The following is a 24,274-nucleotide window of genomic DNA, read 5'->3' as shown; positions in this document are numbered from 1 at the left end:
GCCAAACACAGGAAAATGCTGTGGCGTTTTTTCTGGCATTATTTTCTTGCGTTTTTTTGGGCCACAAAAAAACAAAAACAAGTAGAAACTTAGCCTTATGCTCTCACCATGGTGAATCACTACTCTATATGGGTTGTCGGTGAACCAGTTAAAGACTTCACAGCCAAGACAGCGGCCCAGATTTTCTACTCTAATTGGGTGCAAACCCTTGGGTGTCCGGAGTATGTGTGTAGGTATGTGTGTAATGTCTGTATATATATATATATATATATATATATATATATATATGTGTGTGTGTGTAAAGTATGCTGGCGTATGTGATTCAGGCTTCATCCATGTCTACCACTTAACCCATTCAGGACGAAGGGCATACTTGTACGCCCTGGTCCCTTTACCGGGGTTTGAAGTGAGCTCAGGAACGGAGCAAGCTTCATACCCGTTGGGTACCGGTTGCAACCAGCAAGTCAATGGGAGGGTGCGGGGCATAGATTTGCATTGAGAGGGGAGTGGCCGTGAAACAGGGTCAGACATTCCGCAGCTAGCATGTTCCGCCTAGGCGCACTAGGGTCACTCTATGTCTCCATAGAAGACGATGCATTTCGGAACAGATTCCACCCAAAGGAATCACAAAGTGGATGTTTTCGTTGAAGAAATTCCATGTGCACAGTGCAGCAGAAGTCCATTGAAAACATTAGGACTCTGCTGCAACAGAATTTCTGAGCCAAATTATTTCGCTAGATTCCGCTCAGAAATTCCGTCGTGTGAACACGATCTAACTGTTCAGTGCTATGCATTGGCAAAGCGCCAATCAGTATTGTCGGCGATCCACTTGTACAGCCTGCCAGAAGGCAAACCATACATGTGATTGGCAGCAAAGCGGCACACAGCAGGTAAGGGGACCTCTGCCAACCATCTTGACTCATCAGACCCCCATAATCTCGCTTCTGGTGGTCTGATAAGTCACACAAAGCCCTGATGATGCTTTAGATGGTGCGATATGTATTGCGGAATCTAAAGGGTTAATGGCAGGCATCATCATCATTAGTGGCGAGGCCCCGGCAGCCAGGACTCGCGGCCTATGAAGCGAGCACAGCTCCTGCACTCCCTTCATAGATTGTGCACGCCGCAGGGGCGTAAATGTACACCCTGGTGCACTAAGTACCAGGCATGAAGGGTGTACATTTATACCCTGCGTCCTCAAGGGGTTAAAAGTAGTACAATACTACAAAAACTATGTGGATGTTGGCATAGCTTGAAACTTTTGGGTCCCAATGCAAAATCAGCAACAGGGCCCCGAATCAGGGACTGTCCAGAGCAGGAGAAAATCCCCATAGTAAACCTATGTTACTCTGGACAGTTCCTGACACGGACATAGGTGTCAGCAGAGAGCACTGTGGACAAGACAAAAAAGAAATTCAAAAAGAAAAGAATTTCCTCTGTAGCATACAGCTGCTAGCAAGTACTGAAAGGATTGAGATTTTTAAATAAAAGTAATTTACAAATCTGTTTAACTTTCTGGCACCAGTTCATTTAAAAAAAAAAAGTTTTCCACTGGAGTACCCCTTTAAGTAGAAAAAAAAGAGTTTAACCTTTTAGACGCGGCGTTCAAAGTTGATCGCCGCATCTAAAATGAAAGTAAACGCTTCACGGCAGCTCAGTCAGGCTGATCGGGACCATTGTCGTGAAATCGCGATGTCCCGATCAGCTAGAACGTGAGCGGAGATCCCCTTACCTGCCTCCGTCGTGTCCAATCAGGGATTGATTGCTTCAAGCCTGAAATCCAGGCTTGAGCAATCGACCGCCGATAACACTGATCTTTGCCGTGTGAATGCATGGCAATGATCTGTGTATGAGATTGGTACGTGCAGTGTAATAGCCACTGGGGGGGGGTATAACACTGCAAAAAAAAGTGGGAAAAAAAAAGTTAATAAAGATCATTTAACCCCTTCCCTGATGTAAATAAAAATTTAAATAAACATATGTGGTATCACTTCGTGCGGAAATGTCCGAACTATAAAAATATATTGTTAACCTCTTAAGGACGCATGGTGTGCCTGCGTCCGGTCCATTTGTTTAAAACGGGGTCACGCCGTGACCCCGCATCACACCGGGTCGGTCCCGGCTGCTAATGATAGCCGGGACCCTGGGCTAATAGCGTGCGGCACAGATCGTTGTGCCGCGCACTATTAACCCTTCAGACTCGTCCAAATCTAAAGTAAAAGCTTCCCGGTAGCCCATTCGGGCCGATCGGGACTATTCGCTTCGCCGTGGATTTTTGGGTAAAATGACTGATGTCACTGCAAAGTAGAATTGGTGGCGCAAAAAATAAGCAATCATATGGAATTTTATGTGCAAAATTGAAAGCGTTATGATTTTTAGAAGGTGATGAGGGAAAAAATGAAAATGCAAAAATGGAAAAACGCTGAGCCCTTAAGGGGTTAATTAAACCGCATGGTCAATGGCGTATGCGCAAAAAAATTCCAAAGTCCAAAATAGTGCATATTTGGTCACTTTTTATACCATGAAAAAATTTATAAAAAGCGATCAAAAAGTTCGATCAATACAAAAATGGTACTGCTAAAAACTTCAGATCACAGCGCAAAAAATGAGTCCTCACACCGGCCCGTACTCAGAAAAGTAAAAAAGTTATAGGGGTTAGAAGTTGAGAATTTTAAACGTATACATTTTCCTGCATGTAGTTATGATTTTTTCCAGAAGTGCGACAAAATCAAACCTATATAAGTAGGGGATCATTTTAACTGTATGGACCTACAGAATAAAGAGAAGATGTAATTTTTACCGAAAAATGGACTGCGTAGAAACAGAATCCCCAAAAGTTACAAAATGGCGTTTTTTTCTTCAATTTTGTCGCACAATAAATTTTTTTTTTCGCTTCGCCGTGGATATTTTGGTAAAATGACTGATGTCACTGCAAAGTGGAATTGGTGGCGCAAAAAATAAGCCATAATATGGAATTTTATGTGCAAAATGGAAAGGGTTATGATTTTTAGAAAGTGATGAGGAAAAAATGAAAATGCAAAAACGGAAAAACCCTGAGTCCTTAAGGGGTTAAACTGATAATTCTATGGTGTGAAAGCAGCCTTAAAGGGGTACTCCGGTGGAAAACTTTTTTTTTTTTTTTTTTTTTTTTTTTTTCATAAACTGGTGCCAGAAAGTTAAACAGATTTGTAATTTACTTCGATTAAAAAATCTTAATCCTTCCAGTACTTATGAGCTGCTGAATACTACAGAGGAAATTCTTTTCTTAATGGAACACAGAGCTCTCTGCTAACATCACGAGCACAGTGCTCTCTGCTGACATCTCTGTCCATTTTAAGAACTGACCAGAGTAGGAGAAAATCCCCATAGCAAACATATGCTGCTCTGGACAGTTCCTAAAATGGACAGAGATGTCAGCAGAGAGCACTGTGGTCATGATGTCAGCAGAGAGCACTGTGTTCCAAAAAGAAAATAATTTCCTCTGTATTATTCAGCAGCTAATAAGTACTGTGAGGATTAAGTATTTTTAATAGAAGTAATTTACAAATCTGTTTAACTTTCTGGCACCAGTTGATTTTAAAAAAAAGAAGATAATTCCACCGGAGCTCCCCTTTAACGACAAAGGACGTAAATGTACGTCCTGGTGAGGTGGTACTTAACGCACCAGGACGTACATTTACGTCTTAAACATAACCACGAGCATCAGAGCGATGCCGGCATCATGCGCGGCAGGTCCTGGCTGTTGATCGCAGCCAGGGACCCGCCCGTAATGGCGGACACCCGCGATCCCACGGATGTCCGCCATTAACCCCTCAGATGCCGTGATCAATACAGATCACAGCATCTGCAGCATCGCGATTACTAAAATCGATGATTGGATCGCCCGCAGCGCTGCCGCGGCGATCCGATCATCCTGCACGGCAGACGGTGGTCCCCTCACCTGGCTCCGCTGTCTTCCGGGAGTCTTCTGCTCTGATCTGCCTTCCCGCAGACCAGAGCAGAAGATGACCGATAACCCTGATCAGTGCTGTGTCCTATACATAGCACTGAACAGCATTAGCAATCGAATGATTGCTAAAAATAGTCCCCTATGAGGACTATTAAAGTGGAAAAATAAAAGTAAAAAAATTAAGTAAAAAAATTTGAAAAACCCCCTCCCCCAATAAAAATGTAAATTGTCCCATTTTCCCTATTTCACCCCCAAAAAGTGTTAAAAAAATATTTTATATACATATTTGGTATCGCCGCGTGCGTAAATATCTGAACTATTAAAAAAAAATGTTAGTGATACCGTACGGTGAACGGCGTGAACGTAAGAAAAAAAAAGTCCAAAATAGCTGCTTTTTTTTATAACATTTTATTCCCAAAGAAATTAATAAAAAATGTATTAAAAGTTTTATATAAGCAAATATGGTATCAATAAAAAGTACAGATCATGGCGCAAAAAATACCGCCACTTATACGGAAAAATGAAAAAGTTATAGGTCTTCAAAATAGGGGGATCTTAAACGTACTAATTTGGTTAAAAAGTTTGTGATTTTTTTTTTAAGCGCAACAGTAACAGAAAAGTGTATAATTACGGGTATCATTTTAATCGTATTGACCCTCAGAATAAAGAACACACGTCATTTTTACCAGAAATTGTACGGCGTGAAAACGAAACCTTCCAAAATTCGCAAAAATTGCGGTTTTCTTTTTAATTTCCCCACACAAATAGTATTTTTTTGGGTTGCGCCGTACATTTTATGGTAAAGTGAGTGATGTCATTACAACGGACAACTGGTCGCGCAAAAAACAAGCCCTCATACTAGTCTGTGGATGAAAATATAAAAGAGTTATGATTTTTTGAAGGCCGGGAGGAAAAAACGAAAACGTAACAATAACATTTTCTGCGTCCTTAAAGGGGTAGTCCAGTGGTGAAAAACGTATCCCCTATTCTAAGGATAGGGGATAAGTTTGAGATCGCGGGGGGTCCGACCGCTGGGGCCTCCTGCGATCTCTCTGTACGGGGGCCAGGCTCTCCGGCCAGATAGCGGGTGTCGACCCTCGCACGAAGCGGCGGCCGACACGCCCCCTCAATACATCGCTATGGCAGAGCCGGAGATTGCCGAAGGCAGCGCTTCGGCTCTGCCATAGAGTTGTATTGAGGGGGCGTGTCGGCCGCCGCTTCGTGCGGAGGTCGACACGCCCCCTTCCCGCGGGCTGTCGGGGCTCCATACAGGAGATCGCAGGGGGCCCCAGCGGTCGGACCCCCCGCGATCTCAAACTTATCCCCTATCCTTAGGATAGGGGATAAGTTGTTCACCACTGGACTACTCCTTTAAGGCCCAAATGGGCTGCGTCCTTAAGGGGTTAAATGTCAGAAATCATTATTTTACTTTTTAATTTTACTTATTTCTCCTCAGTTTTTCTTCTCTATAAATGAATTAATACAGATGTGTTGTTTTTTTTTTTGTAGGGGGGAGTGGCTGAAAAGACGGGACCCAAAGTGTATATGTGTGAACATGGCCTTTCTCATGAAAAAAAACAAAAAACGCAACAAAAACAACAACAACAGCAACAAAAAACAACAACTAAAACATGTGAACAAGAATCATGGCTCCCAGGGCAGAGAAGCTCAGTGTGGACAGGAGCGGATGAGGCCGTGCGGCACCGTATTAGGACGCTGTGTACACCTGTGCACACTATACAGTACTGGTCATCCGGGCACACAGCTCGGCCAAGTGTATGTCTGAATATTAGTCAGTGACTAAAGCACGTGACGCTGCAAGAAAACTGGATACAATGTTATTCCTACCAGGCCGGATGACTCGGCTCCACCCCGGAGGAGGAGGGCGGGGGAAGGAGCGCTGCACGCCGGACTCTGAACACTTTTTGCGGGAAAAAGGCCGGAAGAGATGGCGCCAGGTGCGTTGCGCTCAGGCGGGGGAGATGGTATAAGGAGGAGACATGTTGGGGCCGTCTATGGAGTCTTCCTGACCCTGCAGGGCGCGGAGCCGTCTCCGCGGGGGTGCTCCGCACCCCCGCGGAGACGGCTCCGCGCCCTGCAGGGTCAGGTGCGGTGCACTATAAGAAAAAGCTTCCCCGGGCACCTAAGACATTGTACACGTGACTTCTCCTGCTCCACGCCGATGGGCTACAAAATGGACGTCCACATGTTGCATGCTGGGAGTTGTAGTTCTGCACCCAGATGGGGGGTCACAGTTTGGAGAGCCCTGCTGTATGTCTTCTATGATCCATAATAATGTCATATGAGGGGGGGGGGGGGGTTGTACTTTGTAATGGCTGGAAATAACAAATCTGATCCGGTACAAATTTTTTACCAAAAATTTGGTCTTGTTTTGAATCTTAACTTCCTGTGATTCATTCTAGGCTGCTCCTCTACCCGGAGGTGAGCGGTGCTGCTGTATGCAGCTTGACTAAGTACTGCGCCAGGCCCAGCCGCTCCGTGTACTGTATAGGGGCAGGGACTCCTGTTTTTTTGACAGTAGCCCGTGCGTCGGTGGATGGGCGATTAACAATTGGAACACTTCCAAAACGACTTTTGTTGGTTGCGCAAAATCGGACCTGAAACAAATCTCAACAAATGTACTTATCTATAGTCATGACGTATTGTTTAACCCTTGGCGACCCCCATGACATGTACATCATGCGTTGCCATCAGGGACTATGATGAGAGCTTAGGTGCTGAGCTTGCTTCATAAACAGCGGGTGTCGGCTGCTATCAGCGAGCCTGCACTCGCCGCCAATGAATGGCATTAGCAATTGATCAGTAGGGATCATTTAAAGGGGTACTCCGCCCCTAGACATCTTATCCCCTATCCAAAGGATAGGGGATAAGATGTCAGATCGCCGCGGTCCCGCTGCTGGGGATCCCCGCTGCGGCACCGCGCTATCATTACAGCACAGAGCGAGTTCGCTCTGCACGTAATGACAGGCAAAACAGGGGCCGGAGCATCGTTACGTCACGGCTCCGCCCCTCATGACGTCACGGCCCGCCCCTTTCAATACAAGTCTATGGGAGGGGGCGTGACATCGTCACGCCCCCTGCCATAGACTTGCATTAAGGGGACGGGCCGTGATGTCACGAGGGGCGGAGCCATGACGTCACGCTGCTCCGTCCCCTGTATCGCCCGTCATTACGTGCAGAGCGAACTCGCTCTGTGCTGTAATGATAAAATGTCTAGGGGCGGAGTACCCTTTTAATTGTAGCATTTAAAAGGGCAAGTGACAGCTACGGCCGGGGTCACACCACGTTTTTGCAGTACATTTCCCGTATACGTTTTCAATATGAAAACCGTACGGAACCGTATTGAAAACCGTATGTCAAAAGATGCATCAGGTTGTGTCCGTTTTGCATCCTGTACGGTTTTGTGACTTCTTTTTCCCCGTAACCAAAACCGTAGCCTACCGCGGTTTTTGGTCCGGATAAAAAACCGTATTGAAACGTATACGTCTTTTTTTTTTTTAACATGGGAGTCAATGGGAACCGTACAGAACTGTATGTGCGTACGGTTCCATCAGGTTTTCATCATACAGTTGTTGACTTTGCTCAGTTTTTTTTCTTGGAATTTCAATCAAACAACTGAAACTTTATTCATAATGGAGTGAAAAGTTAAAAACGTATAGGTTTTTTTCTTTAAAAAACTGATGCAACAGGACATCATTTTTCAAACCGTTTACGGATATAAATTTGTACAAACGTTTTGATACAGTTTAGTCAGGTTTTGAGGAATCCGTTTTTTATCAAAAACCTGATATGGGAACTGTATTGCAAAAAACTTGGTGTGAACCCAGCCTACCAGGGGTTTCGGGTAATGATTGACACCCCCGCAACTTGAACTGCATCTGAAGGGTTAATGTCAGGCATCAGCGTGATCCCTGATGTCTGCCATTACTGGCCTATAAAGAAAGCGAAGCTCCTGCGCTTGCTGCAAAGATGGAGCATGCGGCAGGGCGTAAATGTACGCCCAGGTGCACTAAGTACCCCACAGCCAAGGCATTTATTTACGCCCTGTGTCCCCTAGAGGTTAAAAATATAAATAAGTCCTCCCCCAATGAAAATTTTAATATCTTTTTCCCATTTTACAGAAAGAAGTGGAAAAAAAGATCCATCGCCATTTTTAGTTTTGCCGGGTTTGTAAATGTCCGAACTATTAAAATATAGAGGGACATTTATCATTATTGTCTTTATAAAGTGCGTTTTGAAGTCATTTATTTTCACTTCAATTTTGCTTATGTGCAACATATTTATTGTAATACCACATGGAGGTTGATTAACCCCTTAAAGGGGTACTCCGCCCCTAGACATCTTATCCCCTATCCAAAGGATAGGGGATAAGATGTCAGATCGCCGCGGTCCCGCTGCTGGGGACCCCGGGATCGCCGCTGCGGCACCCCGCTCTCATTACACCACAGAGCGAGTTCGCTCTGTGCGTAATACGGGCGATACGGGGGATGGAGCATCGTTACGTCACGGCTCCACCCCTCGTGACATCACGGCCCATCCCCTTTATGCAAGTCTATGGCAGGGGGCGTGACGACTGCCACGCTCCCTCCCATAGACTTGTATTGAGGGGGGGGGGCTGTGACGTCACGAGGGGCGGAGCCGTGAAGTAACGATGCTCCGGCCCCTGTATTGCCCGTCATTACGTGCAGAGTGATCTCGCTCTGTGCAGTAATGATAGCGGGGTGCTGCAGCGGCGATCCCCGGGGTCCCCAACAGCGGCACCGCGGCGATCTGACATCTTATCCCCTATCCTTTGGATAGCGGATAAGATGTCTAGGGGCGGAGTACCCCTTTAAGGACACAGGGCGTACCTGTACGTCCTGAGTCCTCTCCCTTTCTATAACACGGGACCACAGCGTGGCCCCCGTCATAATGGGTCGGGCCCGGCCCCTATTGGGGCTATAACATTGCAAAAAAAAAAAAGTTCATGAAGATTATTTAACCCCTTCCCTAATAAATGTAAGAATTCACATTTTAAAAAACAAAACAGTGTAAATAAAAATAAACATATGTCGTATCGCCGCATGCAGAAATGTCCAAATGATAAAAATATAAGGTTAATTAAACCGCCCGGTCAAAGGCGTATGCAAGAAAAAATTCCAAAGTCCAAAATAGCGTATTTTTGGTCACTTTTTATATAATGAAAAATGAATAAAAAGCGATCAAAAAGTCCAATGAATACAAAAATTATACAGGTAAAAACTTCAGATTACGGCGCAAAAAATGAGCCCTCATACCGCCCCATACACGGAAAAATAAGGAAGTTATAGGGGTCAGAAGATGACAATTTTAAACGTGTAAATTTTCCTACATGTAGTTATGATTTTTTCCAGAAGTGCGACAAAATCCAACCTATATAAGTAGGGGATCATTTTAATTGTATGGACCTACAGAATAATGATAAGGTGTCATTTTTACTGAAAAATGTACTACGTAGAAACGGAAGCCCCCAAAAGTTACAAAATGCAGTTTTTTCTTCAATTTTGCCGCACAATGATTTTTTTCTCTGTTTCGTCGTAGATTTTTGGGTAAAATGACTGACGTCATTCCAAAGTAGAATTGGTGACGCCAAAAATAAACCCTCATATGGATTTTTAGGTGCAAAATTGAAAGAGTTATGCAAAAACAAAAAAAAATTAACTGGTCCTTAAGGAGTTAATTTTGCGCATGTAAAACATCACTTCAGAATACCACTTTTTATGATTCCTGCAGCTTTTTAGCCACTTTTCACCATTTTGCGCAAATTTTTTTCTCAACAAACAGTTTTGCGCACCATATCTGGGCTGATGGGGCTTCGACTTTATTTTTAGAGAAAAGTGGCACTTCATGAACAAGCAGACGCTGCAAAGTGAAAAGCCAAAGACGTGTACCAAAAGTTGCAACAGAGACATTTCTGCAACTTTTCTACCTGCAAAAAAGGCTCTAAACCTGTGAAAATAAATTCTCCTGTAATGTTAACCCATCCAGGATGAAGGACCTACAGGTATGCCCTTTCATCCTGGTACTAAAGGACCGAGGGCGTACCTGTACACCCTGGTCCCATTAAATGGGTACTCCACCCTGAGACATCTTATCCCGTATCCAAAGGATAGGGGATAAGATGTCTGATCGCGGGGGTCACGCCGCTGGGGACCCCCGCAATATAGGATGCGGCACCCACCTGTTTCTGGTCCGGAAGCGCTGGAGGGTTTGGGTCCCCCGACCACGGGAACGGAAGTTTGTGATGTCACAACTCCGCCCCGTGTAACGTTACGCCCCGTCCCCTCAATGCAAGTCTATGGGACGGGGCGTGACGTCACACGGAGGCAGAGTTGTGACGTCACGAACTTCCGTTCCCGTGGTCGGGACCCAGACCCTCCAGCGCTTCCGGACCAGAAACAGGTGGGTGCCGCATGCTATATCTCGGGGGTCCCCAGCGTCGGGACCCCCACGATCAGACATCTTATCCCCTATCCTTTTGATAGGGGATAAGATGTCTGGGGGTGGAGTACCCCTTTAACTGGGTTTAAACCGTTCTCATGAGCAATGAGCGGAGAACGCTTTAAACCCGGTGGGTCCCGGGTGCTACGGGGAGCCAGGATCCACAGTTAATGCCGGGCACCAGTGATCGGGCTAATGTCTGGCATTAACCCTTTAGACACCGTGATCAAAGTTGATTGCGGTGTCTAAAATGGGGGTTAACGGTGCCGGTAGCTCAGTGGAGCTGATTGGGGCATCCGCAGCGACATTGCAGGTCCCGATCAGCTGAGTGGACGGCGGGAGGGTCCTCACCTGCCTCCTCGCCATCCGATCGGTGCTCTGAAGCTCCCAGCCGGCCATGCAGGCTAGAGCAGCAGAGCACCGATAACACTGATCAATGCTATCCTATGGAATAGCATTGATCAGTGTATGCAATCAGAAGGTTGCATGATATAGCTCCCTATGGGCACAACAACAAAAAAAAGAAGAAAGTGTAAAAAAATAAAACAATGTAATAAAAACAATCATATGTGGTACCACCGCGTGCGTAAATGTCTGAGCTATTAAAATATAAGGTTAGTTAAGGCTAGGTTCACATGGCCGTTGTCCCCAGTCCCGATTTTCATCCATCACTGCCTCCTAAATGGACCATACTACTAACGGATCCAAACTGATGCAAAGAGATGCCATTTAGTGGCCTTTGGCATCAGTTTTTCATCCGTTAGTATGAAAAGTCAGTCGTCTACAGACTCCAGCAGCTGGGACTACTACTACACCCATCATGGAACAGAATCGTTTCCATGATGGGATTTGTAGTTCCCCCAACTGCAGAAGTCTGCAGGCGGCTGGGGAGGCTACATTAGTGCTTGTACTACCACCCCTATCATGGAATAGAATCTGTTCCATGTTGAGGGTAGTAGTACGTGGGCTGAGGGATTGATCGCACCGGGTCTCACTTCTAAGGGTGTGTTCACACTGAGGAATTCCGCAAGTAGAATTCTGCGCTGTGAACATTATCATCACTGTGAATGAGTCTTCCGCGAGACCCGTTCACACTGCGGAATTTCAGTGGCAGACAGTTCCGCCTCTGAAATTGTTCAGAGCAAAGAAACATGTTCATTCTTAGCGCAGAATTCCGCGAGTACTGTATAGCCATCAATGGTCCTACCGCTGAAGTATCTTCGGTGGCGGCCGCAGCGTGACCATACCCTAAGACCCGCTGTGATCATAAGCTATTAACCCGGAGGGTGGGCGGCATGCTCTGCTCCTCTGTGATGTATAGAGTGTGTTTTACTTTCATTTTCAAATACCCCCCCCCCAGGAGCCCTGAATGTCCGGCACCAAGTGGCCATTCAGGGCTCCCGGGGGATTTTTTAACTTGTACCGTGGATTCCCCCCATGCGAGAGGCCTGTAATTTTCATCATAGGTATACCTCAACTATGAGAGACATAATAAGAAATAAAATCAATAAAATCACATTGTCTGATTTTTAAAGAATTTATTAGCAAATTATGGTGGAAAATAAGTATTTGGTCACCTACAAACAAGCAAGATTTCTGTCTCTCACAGACCTGTAACTTCTTCTTTAAGAGTCTCCTCTGTCCTCCACTCGTTACCTGTATTAATGGCTCCTGTTTGAACTTATTATTAGTATAAAAGACACCTGTCCACAACCTCAAACAGTCACACTCCAAACTCCACTATGGAAAAAACCAAAGAGCTGTCGAAGGACACCAGAAACAAAATTGTAGACCTGCACCAGGCTGGGAAGACTGAATCTGTAATAGGAAAGCAGCTTGGTGTGAGGAAATCAACTGTGGGAGCAATTATTAGAAAATGGAAGACATACAAGACCACTGATAATCTCCCTCGATCTGGGGCTCCACGCAAGATCTCACCCCGTGGTGTCAAAATGATCACAAGAACGGTGAGAAAAAATCCCAGAACCACACGGGGGGGGGGGGGGGGGGGGGCTAGTGAATGACCTTCAGAGAGCTGGGACCAAAGTAACAAAGGCTACCATCAGTAACACACTACGCTGCCAGGGACTCAAATCATGCATTGCCAGACGTGTCCCCCTGCATGAGCCAGTACATGTCTGGGCCCGTCTGAAGTTTGCTAGAGAGCATTTGGATGATCCAGAAGAGTATTGGGAGAATGTCATATGATCAGATGTAACCAAAGTAGAACTTTTTGGTAAAATCTCAACTCGTCGTGTTTGGAGGAGAAAGAATGCTGATTTGCATCCAAAAAACACCATACCTACTGTGAAGCATGGGGGTGGAAACATCATGCTTTGGGGCTGTTTTTCTGCTAAGGGACCAGGACAACTGATCTGTGTAAAGGAAAGAATGAATGGGGCCATGTATCGTGAGATTTTGAGTGAAAACCTCCTTCCATTAGCAAAGGGCATTGAATATGAAACATGGCTGGGTCTTTCATCATAACAATGATCCCAAACACACCGCCAAGGCAACGAAGGAGTGGCTTTTTAAGAAGCATTTCAAGGTCCTGGAGTGGCCTAGCCCGTCTCCAGATCTCAACCCCATAGAAAACCTTTGGAGGGAGTTGAAAGTCCGTGTTGCCCAGCGACAGCCCCAAAACATCACTGCTCTAGAGGAGATCTGCATGGAGGAATGTGGCAAAATACCAGCAACAGTGTGTGACAACCTTGTGAAGACTTACAGAAAACGTTTGACCTCTGTTATTGCCAACAAAGGGTGTATAACAAAGTATTGAGCTGAACTTTTGTTTTTGACCAAATACTTATTTTCCACCATAATTTGCAAATAAATTCTTTAAAAATCAGACAATGTGATTTTATGGATTTTTTTTTTACATGCCCCACTGTATCTACCATTGTTTGACCAATGTTTTGGATCACAGGACCAGCCATGAAAAGGAAAATGGAAGCCATCCATTACCCTGATGCTGGAGAAGATGACAAGAGTGAGAAGAAGAAAGTACCTAAGAAGAAGTGCAGGCAGAAGAAGGGTGTGCAGAAGAAGTGTGGGCAGAAGAAGTGCCCGCAAAAATTCCCGGAAAAGTCCATAAAAATTATGCAGGACTGGTTATATGAACATAGATTCAAGCCATACCCATCTAAAGCAGAGAGAAATGTCCTGTCAAGACAAACTCGCCTCACTGTGCATCAGGTACAGTCCTAAAAATGTGCGTCCTACACCAACTTTATGTATTTTTTTAAGTTTTTTTTCCCAGTCAGGGACATATTTAAGAACATTAGAAGATTTATCAAAACCTGTGCAGAGGAAAAGTTGACCAGTTGCCCATAGCAACAATCAGATAGTTTCTTTCATTTTACTGAGGCCTTTTAAAAAAATGAAAGAAGCGATCTGATTGGTTGCTATGGGCAACTGGTCAACATTTCCTCTGCACAGGTTTTGATAAATTTCCCCCATTGTCCATTTTTTGGGGGGGGGGGGGAATTGTCTACCCTATTAACCCCTTAAAGGGGTACTCCGCTGCCCTGTGTCGGAAGCTCCGCTCCCCAGCGTCCGGAAGTTTATTGTTCCGAACGCTGTGTGCGGGCTTCCGTGTTCAGGGCCGCCCCTCGTGACATCACGTCCGCCCTCGCAATGGCCGTCACGCCCCCTTCCCATAGACTTTTGTTGAGGGGGCGGGCGTGATGTCACGAAGGGGGCGGGCGTGACGTCACGAGGGGCAGCCCTTAAAACACGGAAGCCGCACACAGCGTCCGGAACAATAAACTTCCGGACGCTGGGGAGCGGAGCTTCCGACACAGGGCAGCGGAGTACCCCTTTAAGGACGCAACCCTTTTACACCTTAAGGACTGAGCCCTTTTTCGCAATTCTGACCACCGTTGCTTTACGCATTAATAACTCTAAAACACTTTTACCGAATATTCTGATATTGTTTTTTCGTGACATATTCTACTTTATTTTGGTGGTAAATTTTCATGGTTACTTGCATCCTTTTTTGGTGAAAAATCCCAAAATGTCATGAAATTTTTGAAAATTTTTCATTTTTCTAACTGTGAAGCTCTCTGCTTGTAAGGAAAAGGGATATTCCAAATAAATTTAATTTTTATTCACAAATACAATATGTCTATTTTTATGTAAGCATCATACACTTTTTGAAAAAATTAGAGGGCTTCAAATTTCATGAAAATTGCTAAATCTGAAGGGACAGATGTTACAGAACTACAACTCCCAGCATGCCTGGGCAGTCTAGGCATGCTGAGAGTTGTAGTTTGGCAACATCTGGAGGGCTACCGTTTGGGCTGTCTGGGCATGCTAGGAGTTGCAGTTCTGCCTTCCTAGTGGTTGCCACAGTAAAGATCGCTTTACTTTCACTTTAATTCTCCCCCCCCCTCCACCAGGATGTCTCCAGGATGATCTTCGGTCCCCACGCCATCTTCAGGTAAGGTACCGATCTCCATCTTCCCCCTCCATCGTTCTGTCCAACATCCAGGGGTGGGCAGAATGGGAGGTTGCCATGGCAACCCACTGTCCTGCGCTGCCATTGATCAGAATCAGTTCTGACCAATGGCAGGGGATAGGAGGAGATCGCAGCACTGCGACCTCGCTCTTATCCCTCAGGATGATCGGGGCTGTCACTGACAGCTCCCGTCATCCCTATTTTCCGGGTGATTGGGTCACCAGAGACCCGATCAGCCCAGAATAGCAGAAAATCGCATGTCTGAATTGACATGTGATTTTCTGCAATCGCCGACATGGGGGGGGGAATGATTTCAGCAGGCATCCCGGTCCGGTCCCCAACCGGCTAGCGGCGGGGACCGGAATTCCCACGGGCGTACGCCCCACGTCCTTAAAGGGGTACTCTGGTGCTTTGACATCTTATCCCCTATCCAAAGGATAGGGGATAAGATGCCTGATCACGGGAGTCCTGCCGCTGGGGACCCCCGTGATCTTGCACGTGGCACCCCGTTTATAATCAGTCCCCGGAGCGTGTTCACTTCGGGTCTGATTACCGGCGACCACAGGGCCGACGGCGTGTGATGTCACGCTCCGCCCCTCAATGCAAGCCTATGGGAGGGGGCGTGATAGCTGTCACGCCCCTTTCCATAGGCTTGCATTGAGGGGCGGAGCGTGCTGTCACACGACGTCGGCCCTGTGATCGCCGGTAATCAGACCCGGGGCGAACATGCTCCGGGGACTCATTATAAACGGGGTGCCGCGTGCAAGATCACGGGGGTCCCCAGCGGCAGGATAGGGGATAAGATATCTAAGCACCGGAGTACCCTTTAAGGACTCGGGATTCAGGGCGTATGCATACGCCCGGCGTCCTGAAGAGGTTAAATAGTGTCCATTGGAATGTGTCTGGTATTACAGTTCAGAGTCATTCCAGAGGGGTTGTGGCAGAAAACCAATAGTGCGTTTTTTCTAGAAAAACAAAGCATTTTGGAAATTCCCTTTAACCCCTTAATGACCACGGACGTAAATGTACGTCCTGTTGCGGCGGTACTTGGCGCACCAGGTCATACATTAACATCCTGTGTATGACCGCGAGAATTGGAGCAGTGTTCGCGTCATACACTGCAGGTCCCAGCTGCTATCAGCAGCCGGGGACACACCGCTAATGGCCGACATCCGTGATCGCACGGATGTCCGCCATTAACCCCTCAGATGCCTTGATCAATGCAGATCACGGCATCTGCGGCAATGCGCATGTTAAAATAGATGATCGGATCGCCAGCAGCGCTGCTGCGGCGATCCGGTCATCTGTAATGGCGGCCGGAGGTCCGCTCACTTGCCTCCGTCCGTCTCCTGGGGTCTTCTGCTCTAGTCTGAGATTGAGCAGACCAGAGCAGAAGATCACCGATAATACTGATCAGTGCTATACCCTATGCATAGCACTGAACAGTATTAGCAATCAACTGATTGCTATTGATAGTCCCCCTATGGGGACATAAAAAGTGTTAAAAAAAAGTTTAAATATGTAAAAATAAAAAGTAAAAATAAAAGTGTAAAATCCCCTCCCCCAATAAAAACTAAAATTGTCCCTTTTCCCCCCCCAAAAGCGTAATTTTTTAAAATAAACATATTTGATATCGCCACGTGCGTAAATGTTCAAACTATCAAAATATAATGGTAATGATCCCATACAATGAACAGCGTAAATGTAAAAAATTTAAAAAGTCCAAAAATGCTGCTTTGTTGTCACAAAAAGTTTGAGATTTTTTTTAAGCGGTACAAAAATATAAAAGTATCTAGCCATGGGTATCATTTTAATCGTATTGACCACATGTCATTTTTACCGTAAAGGCTACAGTGTAAAAACGAAACCCTCCAAAATGTGCAAAATTGCAGTTTTCATTAAAATATCCTCCCTAAAAAAATATTTCTTTGCTTTCACCATAAATTTTTTGTTAAAATGAGAGGTTTCATTACAAAGTACAATTGGTCACGCAAAAAACAAGCCCTTATATGGGTCTGTAGATGGAAATATAAAAGAGTTATGGATTTTAGAAGGCGAGGAGGGAAAAAAACAAAACGCAAAAATAAAATTGGCCTGGTCCTTAAGGTCAAAATGGGCTTGGTCGTTAAGGGGTTAAAGGGGTACTCCACCCACAGACATCTTATCCCCTATCCAAAGGATAGGGGATAAGATGTCTGATCGCGGGGTCCCGCTGCTGGGACCCTCAGCAATCTCCATGCAGCGCTCGGTGTTCTAAACTGTATGTTTAGAACACTGGGTTCCCGTGGCGGGAGATGTGATGTCTATAGACATTCATGTCTATGGGAGGGGGCGTGATGTCACAAGGGGGCGTCCGGAATTCTATAATTATGCCAAGCCCTCTCCATTCATGCCCCCTCCCATCGATATGAATGGAGGGGGCATGGCGTCACGTCTCCCGACGCGGGAACCCAGCGTTCTAAATATACTGTTTAGAATACCGGGTGCTGCATGGAGATCAAGGGGGGGTCGCAGCGACAGGGCCCCCACGATCAGACATCTTATCCCCTATACTTTAAATAGGGGATAAGATGTCTAGCAGCGGAGTACCCCTTTAAGATCTGACTCCAGACCTTCAGAACAGAAGATGTAACGTTTTAGAATGGCTCGGACATGTAACATTTCAGCCGACCTTGTTCTTCTCTTCACCTCTAGGTTTCCAACTGGTTCGTCAATGCTCGTCGAAGGATCCTGCGTGAGATGGTTAATCAGAACGGAACGAACCCCGATAAATGTCCAATCTCCGGAGACAAGACCCTGGAGCCCCCTGCACTTGTTCAGCGTACACCAATGAAAAAGCCTAACGTGAAACCACTGTCGCTCTCAACAATAACATCTCCTCGATCCGTCTCCCCCCCTCGCTTTGTTGAAGGTGAACAACTGAGCAGGTTGCAGATCCTGGCGCTCGTGGCCACGCAACGTATCATTGAAATGGAGGCGGAGGAGGCCAGGTACGAGGCCGCTACAAGTGCCCTCAGCTATCTGCACATTCATTCATTGTCCACGGGCCACATTGAGGTGGAAAAGCTGTAACCTGCAGCCACCGGAGTCCTTCCTCCTCCTCGAGTCTTGTTATTAGATTTGTCTGTTTTTCTTTAATTTAAGATTTCACTAATCCCTCAAGGAAAAAGGGGACGAAGATGTAACCCATTCATTTCAGTGTCTGCAAAGAACGCACAAACCCTCATCCTACGTAGGGCTCTTTGCAAATAACCCTTAGGCCATGTTTACATGTCAGAACTTCCGCGCCAGATTCCGCATTGGAAACCGGCACGGAGATTCCGCTGCAGCAGAGTCCCGATAAATTAGACAGGATTCTGCTGCGCTGTGCACACGGCGGAATTTCCGTGCTAGATATTTCAGGCTAGATATTTCCGTGCTGGACATTTCAGGCTAGATATTTCCGTGCTGGACATTTCAGGCTAGATATTTCCGTGCTAGATGTTTTATGTGTCTGCACAAAGAATGAACCTAGCGCCGGTGTAATGAATAAAACTGTGTCCCTGTAGTGGAATGTGACCTTCCACACAGGTACAGAGTTTTCTACTTTACAGCCGTCTCCCTAACCTTTAATTCTAATCCGTGACCTCTAATCCCGAACCCCTAACACTAATCCTAAACCCGAACCCCTAATTCTAACCTCTAATCCGTGACCCCTAATCCCGAACCCCTAATTCTAACCTCTAATCTGTGACCCCTAATCCCGAACCCCTAACCCCTAATTCTAACCTCTAATCCCTGACCCCTAACTCTAATCCTAACCCCTAATTCTAACTTCTAATCCCTGACCCCTAATCCTAACCCCAAACCCCTCATCCTAAACCCTAACAGCGATCGCACTGAGAAGGGTTGCGAGCACTGAGCTCAGGAGGTCAGGTCACATTCGACTACGGGTGACCGTTTTTTTTCCACTTCACCGGCATGAAAAATGTCATTTTGCCGGCAACCGCAGTTTGCGGAATGTACGCACGGAAATTCCCCGTGCAAACATTCCATCGTGTAAACATAGCCTTAAAGGGGTACTCCGCTGCTCAGTGTTTGGAACAAACTGTTCCGAACGTTGGAGCTGGCGTCGGGAGCTAGTGACGTGATAGCCCCGCCCCCTTATGACATCACACTCGCCCCCTCAATGCAAGTCTATGGGAGGGGGCGTGACGGATGTCACGCCCCCTCCCATAGACTTGCATTGAGGGGACGGAGCATGACGTCATGAGGGGGCAGGTCTATGACGTCACGAGCTCCCGGTGCCACCTCCCGGAGTACCCCTTTAATGTGTACTAACCCCCCCCCCCCTGTCTCCCTTCCTTTATTGGTCACATTGACCAAACGTCACTCTGCAGTGTAAAACATTGGCACGTTTGGCATTTGGAGATGGTCATTTGGATAGGACTATATACCCAGTGGTCCCTAACCCAGTCCTCAAGGCCAAGCAACAGTCCAGTGACTTTATTCAGTGACTCCATTGGAATAAAACAGGAAAAAAAATTCTAATCCTAGACTGTTGTGGCCTCGAGGACTGGGCTGGGGACCTCTCCTATATACATCATTTTCTGACTGACGCCACACCATTGCCGTACATTGTTGCCTGGGGGAGGAGCGGGGATTCAGTCATATTGACTAGGCGTTCTTCCAGACACTGTTTTTTTTTTCTTGGATTTTATTGAAACTGTTAAAGGGGTACTCCGGTGGAAACCTTTTTTTTTTTTTTTTTTTTTTTTTTTTATAAATCAACTGGTGCCAGAAAGTTAAACAGATTTGTAAATTACTTCTATTAAATAAAAAAAAAAAATTAATCCTTCCAGTACTTATTAGCGGCTGTATACGACAGAGGAAATGCTTTTCTTTTTGGATTTCTCTTCTGTCACCACCACAGTGCTCTCTGCTGACCTCTGCTGTCCATTTTAGGAACTGTCCAGAGCAGAAGAAAATCCCCGTAGCAAACATATCCTGCTGAGGACAGTTCCTAAAATGGACAGCAGAGGTCAGCAGAGAGCACTGTGGTGGTGACAGAAGAGAAATCCAAAAAGAAAAGCATTTCCTCTGTAGCATACAGCCGCTAATAAGTACTGGAAGGATTAAGATTTTTTTTTAATAGAAGTAATTTACAAATCTGTTTAACTTTCTGGCACCAGTTGATTTAAAAAAAAAAGAAAAAAAAAAAAGTTTTCCACCGGAGTACCCCTGTTTTTGTTTATCTTTAACGTATACTGTGTGTTTTGTAAAATATACACTATGCTTTAATACACGCTGTGCCTTACGGAAGTATTCGTTTTGTGTAGGTGTTGTTCACGGTCTTTATATGTTGCATTAACACATGGAAGTATGTGAAGAATAATTGTTTTTGTCTGGATAATGAATGTTATTGTTACATATGGATTTCTGCCTATTAACCCTTCATCCTAAGAGCACTTAATAAACTGGGATAATAAATTGGGATAATAAACTGGGATAATAAACTGGAATAATAAATTGGGATAATAAACTGGGATAATAAACTGGGATAATAAACTGGGATAATAAATTGGGTAGAGATGAGCGAACTTACAGTAAATTCGATTCGTCACGAACTTCTCGGCTCGGCAGTTGATGACTTTTCCTGCATAAATTAGTTCAGCTTTCCGGTGCTCCGGTGGGCTGGAAAAGGTGGATACAGTCCTAGTAAAGAGTCTCCTAGGACTGTATCCACCTTTTCCAGCCCACAGGAGCACCTGAAAGCTGAACTAATTTATGCAGGAAAAGTCATCAACTGCCGAGCGGAGAAGTTCGTGACGAATCGAATTTACTGTAAGTTCGCTCATCTCTAAAATTGGGATAATAAACTGGAATAATAAATTGGGATAATAAACTGGAATAATAAACTGAAATCTTCTGTATTGTTTTGTCAGAATTTGTATTGGTTTGTAATAAAAAATTTTGCATACTGAAGCTTTCTTCTCTATTTCTTTATTGCAGAAAACCTTACAGCAGGGTTAACTGGAAAACTTTTTTTTTTTTTTTTTTTTTTTTTTTTTATCCACTGGTGCCAGAAAGTTAAACAGATTTGTAAATCACTTTTATTAAAAAAATCTTAATCCTTCCAGCACTTTTTAGGGGCTGTATACTAAGGAGGAAATGGTTTTCTTTTTGGATTTCTCTTCTGTCACAACCACAGTGCTCTCTGCTGACCTCTGCTGTCCATTTTTTGGAACTGTCCAGAGCAGGAGAAAATCCCCATAGCAAACATATGCTGCTCTGGACAGTTCCTAAAATGGACAGCAGAGAGCGCTGTGCTCGTGACAGAAGAGAAATCCAAAAATAAAAGCATTTCCTCTGTAGTATACAGCCCATAAAATGTACTGGAAGGATTAAGATTTTTTTAATAGAAGTCATTTACAAATCTGTTTAACTTTCTGGCACCGGTTGATTTGAAAAAGAAAAAAGTTTTCCACGGGAGTACCCCTTTAAGATGGCAATATTACTCAACAAAGCCGCACTATGCTATGGTTTAAAACAGTGTTCTCCAACTCGTGACTCTCCAGCTGTTGCTAGACTACAACTCCCATCATTCCTAGCCTGTACCAACAGGTTAGTGCGGGTGATACGGATGAGAGATTCCCTTTAAAGGGGGTACTCCGCCGCTCAGCATTTGGAACAATTGTTCCGAATGCTGGAGTCGGCGCCGGGAGCTTGTGATGTCATAGCCCCGCCCCCTCAATGCAAGTCTATGGGAGGGGGCGTGTCGATCGCCACGCCCCCTCCCATAGACTTGCATTGAGGGGGCGGGGCTATGACGTCACAAGCTCCCGACTCCAGTGTTCGGAACAGTTTGTTCCAAACGCTGAGCAGCGGAGTTCCCCTCGGTTTTCGGGTACATTACTGGGAGACACTAAGGATAAATATATCATAATGGGTGTATGACATAGATACAGATGCATAATGTCTATACATGGGTGTGCATGCATGTGTGTATGTATGCACATGTGTATCCCCCTCCCCCATGTATACACATACCTGATGTCTGAGATCATTTTCATAGGGGGCTCACGCTTGCCGTCATTTACTTTTAATAACCGTTATTTTCTACACATTAGCGCGCTTTTACACTTTTCCTTACAGGCAGCCTGTTTGCGACGACTTTTCTAATCCATTTCAGCCTCAACCTCCCTGCGTCATTTCTGTTTCACTACGCGTGTAAGGGTAAACCATTACGTTTTCCGCATCATATCTTTCGCGCTTTCTCATACTACGATATAATCAATCACGATATGAGGTCTTATGCCTTCTGGTAAACGTTAAATTGCATAATTAGGCTTAGTAAAAAAAAAATTATAATTTTTGTCTATAAAGGTCACCTTTAAATGTGCCAAAGGGTACACTGGGGGAGATGTATCAAAACCTGTCCAGAGGAAAAGTTGCTGAGTTGCCCATAGCAACCAATCAGATCGCTTCTTTCATTTCTGAAAAGGCCTATGGAAAGTGAAAGAAGCGATCTGATTGGTTGCTATGGGCAACTCAGTAACTTTTCCTCTGGACAGGTTTTGACAAATCTCCCCCAGTGTTTCTTTCCTCATAGACATCTGAGTCCGTCTCGGACTTGATCAGTGACCCTCTTAAGGGCAAACACTATAATATTCCTTATAACATCACCTCCTCAGATCTCCTCACCATCACTTGCGATATACGGTCAGTCACGTTTAGCTCACGTTAGCCATATACATTTATTTATGCCTGAAAATGCTTTTTTGTACATACAGTGACCCCCCTCCCCCTCCCGCCCGACCTACGATGGCCCCGACATACGATCATTTCAACATACGATGGCCTCTCAGAGGCAGCATCAACATTCGATGCTTTTGTATGTCGGGGCAATCGCATAAACGGCTATCCGGCAGCGCAGACTGCTTCAGCTGCCACCGGATAGCCGTTTACGGTGCCCCGTGTGGTCCGCTGACGATCACTTACCTGTCCTCGGGGCTCCGGCGCGTCCTCTTTGGGATCCTCTGCATCATCAGCGCTCTCCATCGTTTTCATCACGTCGCTGCGCACGCCGTCCCGTCATCCAATAGGAGCGGCGTGCGTAGCAACGTGATGGCGGCGACGGAGAGCGAGGATGCCGGGAATGCAGAGATGTCCGGAACGTCGGGGACACCCCGGGGACACGGCGACAGCGATGGAAGGCGACATCCAGGGCAGCGGTGACGGGTTCGGAGCAGCGGGGACAGGCGAGTATAACTTCCTATACTTTACATTGCACGGATCACTCAACAAACGATGGTTCATTTGGAAGGGATTACCATCGTATGTTGAGGGACCACTGTATAAGGTTGTTTAACTGGTGGAATATTACAGTAACTCAGCGTTCATACGGCGGTAGAATCTTCCTAACCACCTTAGCTGGTTGCCATCGGTTTCTACGGCTTGAAGGGTAAGCCTCACGCTTCTTTCCGCACCTGTCACGTTTCTCAGGTCATGTTTAGGCTTACGTACGATACGCTAAACATTTAGCCTTAGTTCATGTTAAATTGAGGTGGTTGTATTACAATAGTATTTGTTTTCCATAAGGCTACTGAAGCGGGTGAAGACAGCAGCAGTTCAGTGTTCATAAACGGTTGAACTTCATTGAATCCATAGTTGATTGCATTACGGTTCTTCGGCTTAGAGGGTGAGCCGCACACATTGATTACCTGTCACGTCCTCAGGTCTCGTTATGATCCCTTACGACATATCATCAATTAGACTGTACGTTAATTAGAAGAACCTTCCGTTACTAAAGTTTACACTCTTACATACAAGGTTACTAAAGCGAGTGAAGAGCAGCAGTTCAGTGTTCATAAACGGTTGAACTGCGCTGAGTCCATAGTTGATTGCATTACAGTTCTTCGGCTTCGAGGGTGAGCCGCACACATTTTGCTATTATGGAGACTACCAAGCTATTAGGGAGACCTACTACCTTTTATATGAGAGTTTTCATACAGGGGACAGCTATCTGAGGGATTTACCTACTGAGACTACTCTCTCTGGGGGGCCCTACCTACTTGGGGCACCTATGTGAAGGGGCCTGTGTACTTACTGGAACAACCCCCCCTGCCCCTCTTATTTGTCCTTCACCTATCGGACACTGGTAAACCACCGAGGCCTGGTCCACACCTACTGGTTTCCAAGTAACTACATCTTTTTATATACAGTATGCCTACGATTTTCATGTTATGTAATTCCTTGAGTTACTTCATTAAAACTTTTCAAGCATTAAAGGGGTACTCCACCCCTAGACATCTTATCCCCTATCCAAAGGATAGGGGATAAGATGTCCACTTGCGGGGGTCCCGCTGCTGGGGACCCTAGCAATGTAGCATGTAGCACCCACCGAA

The 24,274-nt window shown here is 45.6% G+C and overlaps 1 protein-coding gene across 2 annotated transcripts; it reads left to right on the top strand.

Annotated features, from left to right (window-relative positions):
• The first annotated feature begins 5,786 nt into the window (after positions 1–5,786).
• LOC130297123 (homeobox protein TGIF2LX-like) lies at positions 5,787–18,663 on the top strand. Of its 2 annotated transcripts, none has more exons than XM_056549402.1 (3): positions 5,787–5,907; positions 13,356–13,624; positions 17,583–18,663. In XM_056549402.1, the coding sequence occupies exons 1-3, from the start codon at positions 5,898–5,900 to the stop codon at positions 17,958–17,960; spliced, it is 657 nt and encodes a 218-aa protein (XP_056405377.1). In that variant the 5' UTR covers positions 5,787–5,897; the 3' UTR covers positions 17,961–18,663. The 2 variants fall into 2 exon arrangements, with proteins under 2 accessions (XP_056405377.1, XP_056405378.1); XM_056549403.1 differs by lacking the exon at positions 5,787–5,907 and adding an exon at positions 6,106–6,220.
• The last annotated feature ends 5,611 nt before the right edge of the window (positions 18,664–24,274 follow it).

The sequence above is a fragment of the Hyla sarda genome, chromosome 12 (assembly GCF_029499605.1).
Source record: "Hyla sarda isolate aHylSar1 chromosome 12, aHylSar1.hap1, whole genome shotgun sequence".
NCBI lineage: Eukaryota > Metazoa > Chordata > Amphibia > Anura > Hylidae > Hyla > Hyla sarda.
The sequence above is the reverse complement of the archived record's forward strand: the minus strand, read 5'-3'. Positions and strand labels throughout refer to the sequence as shown.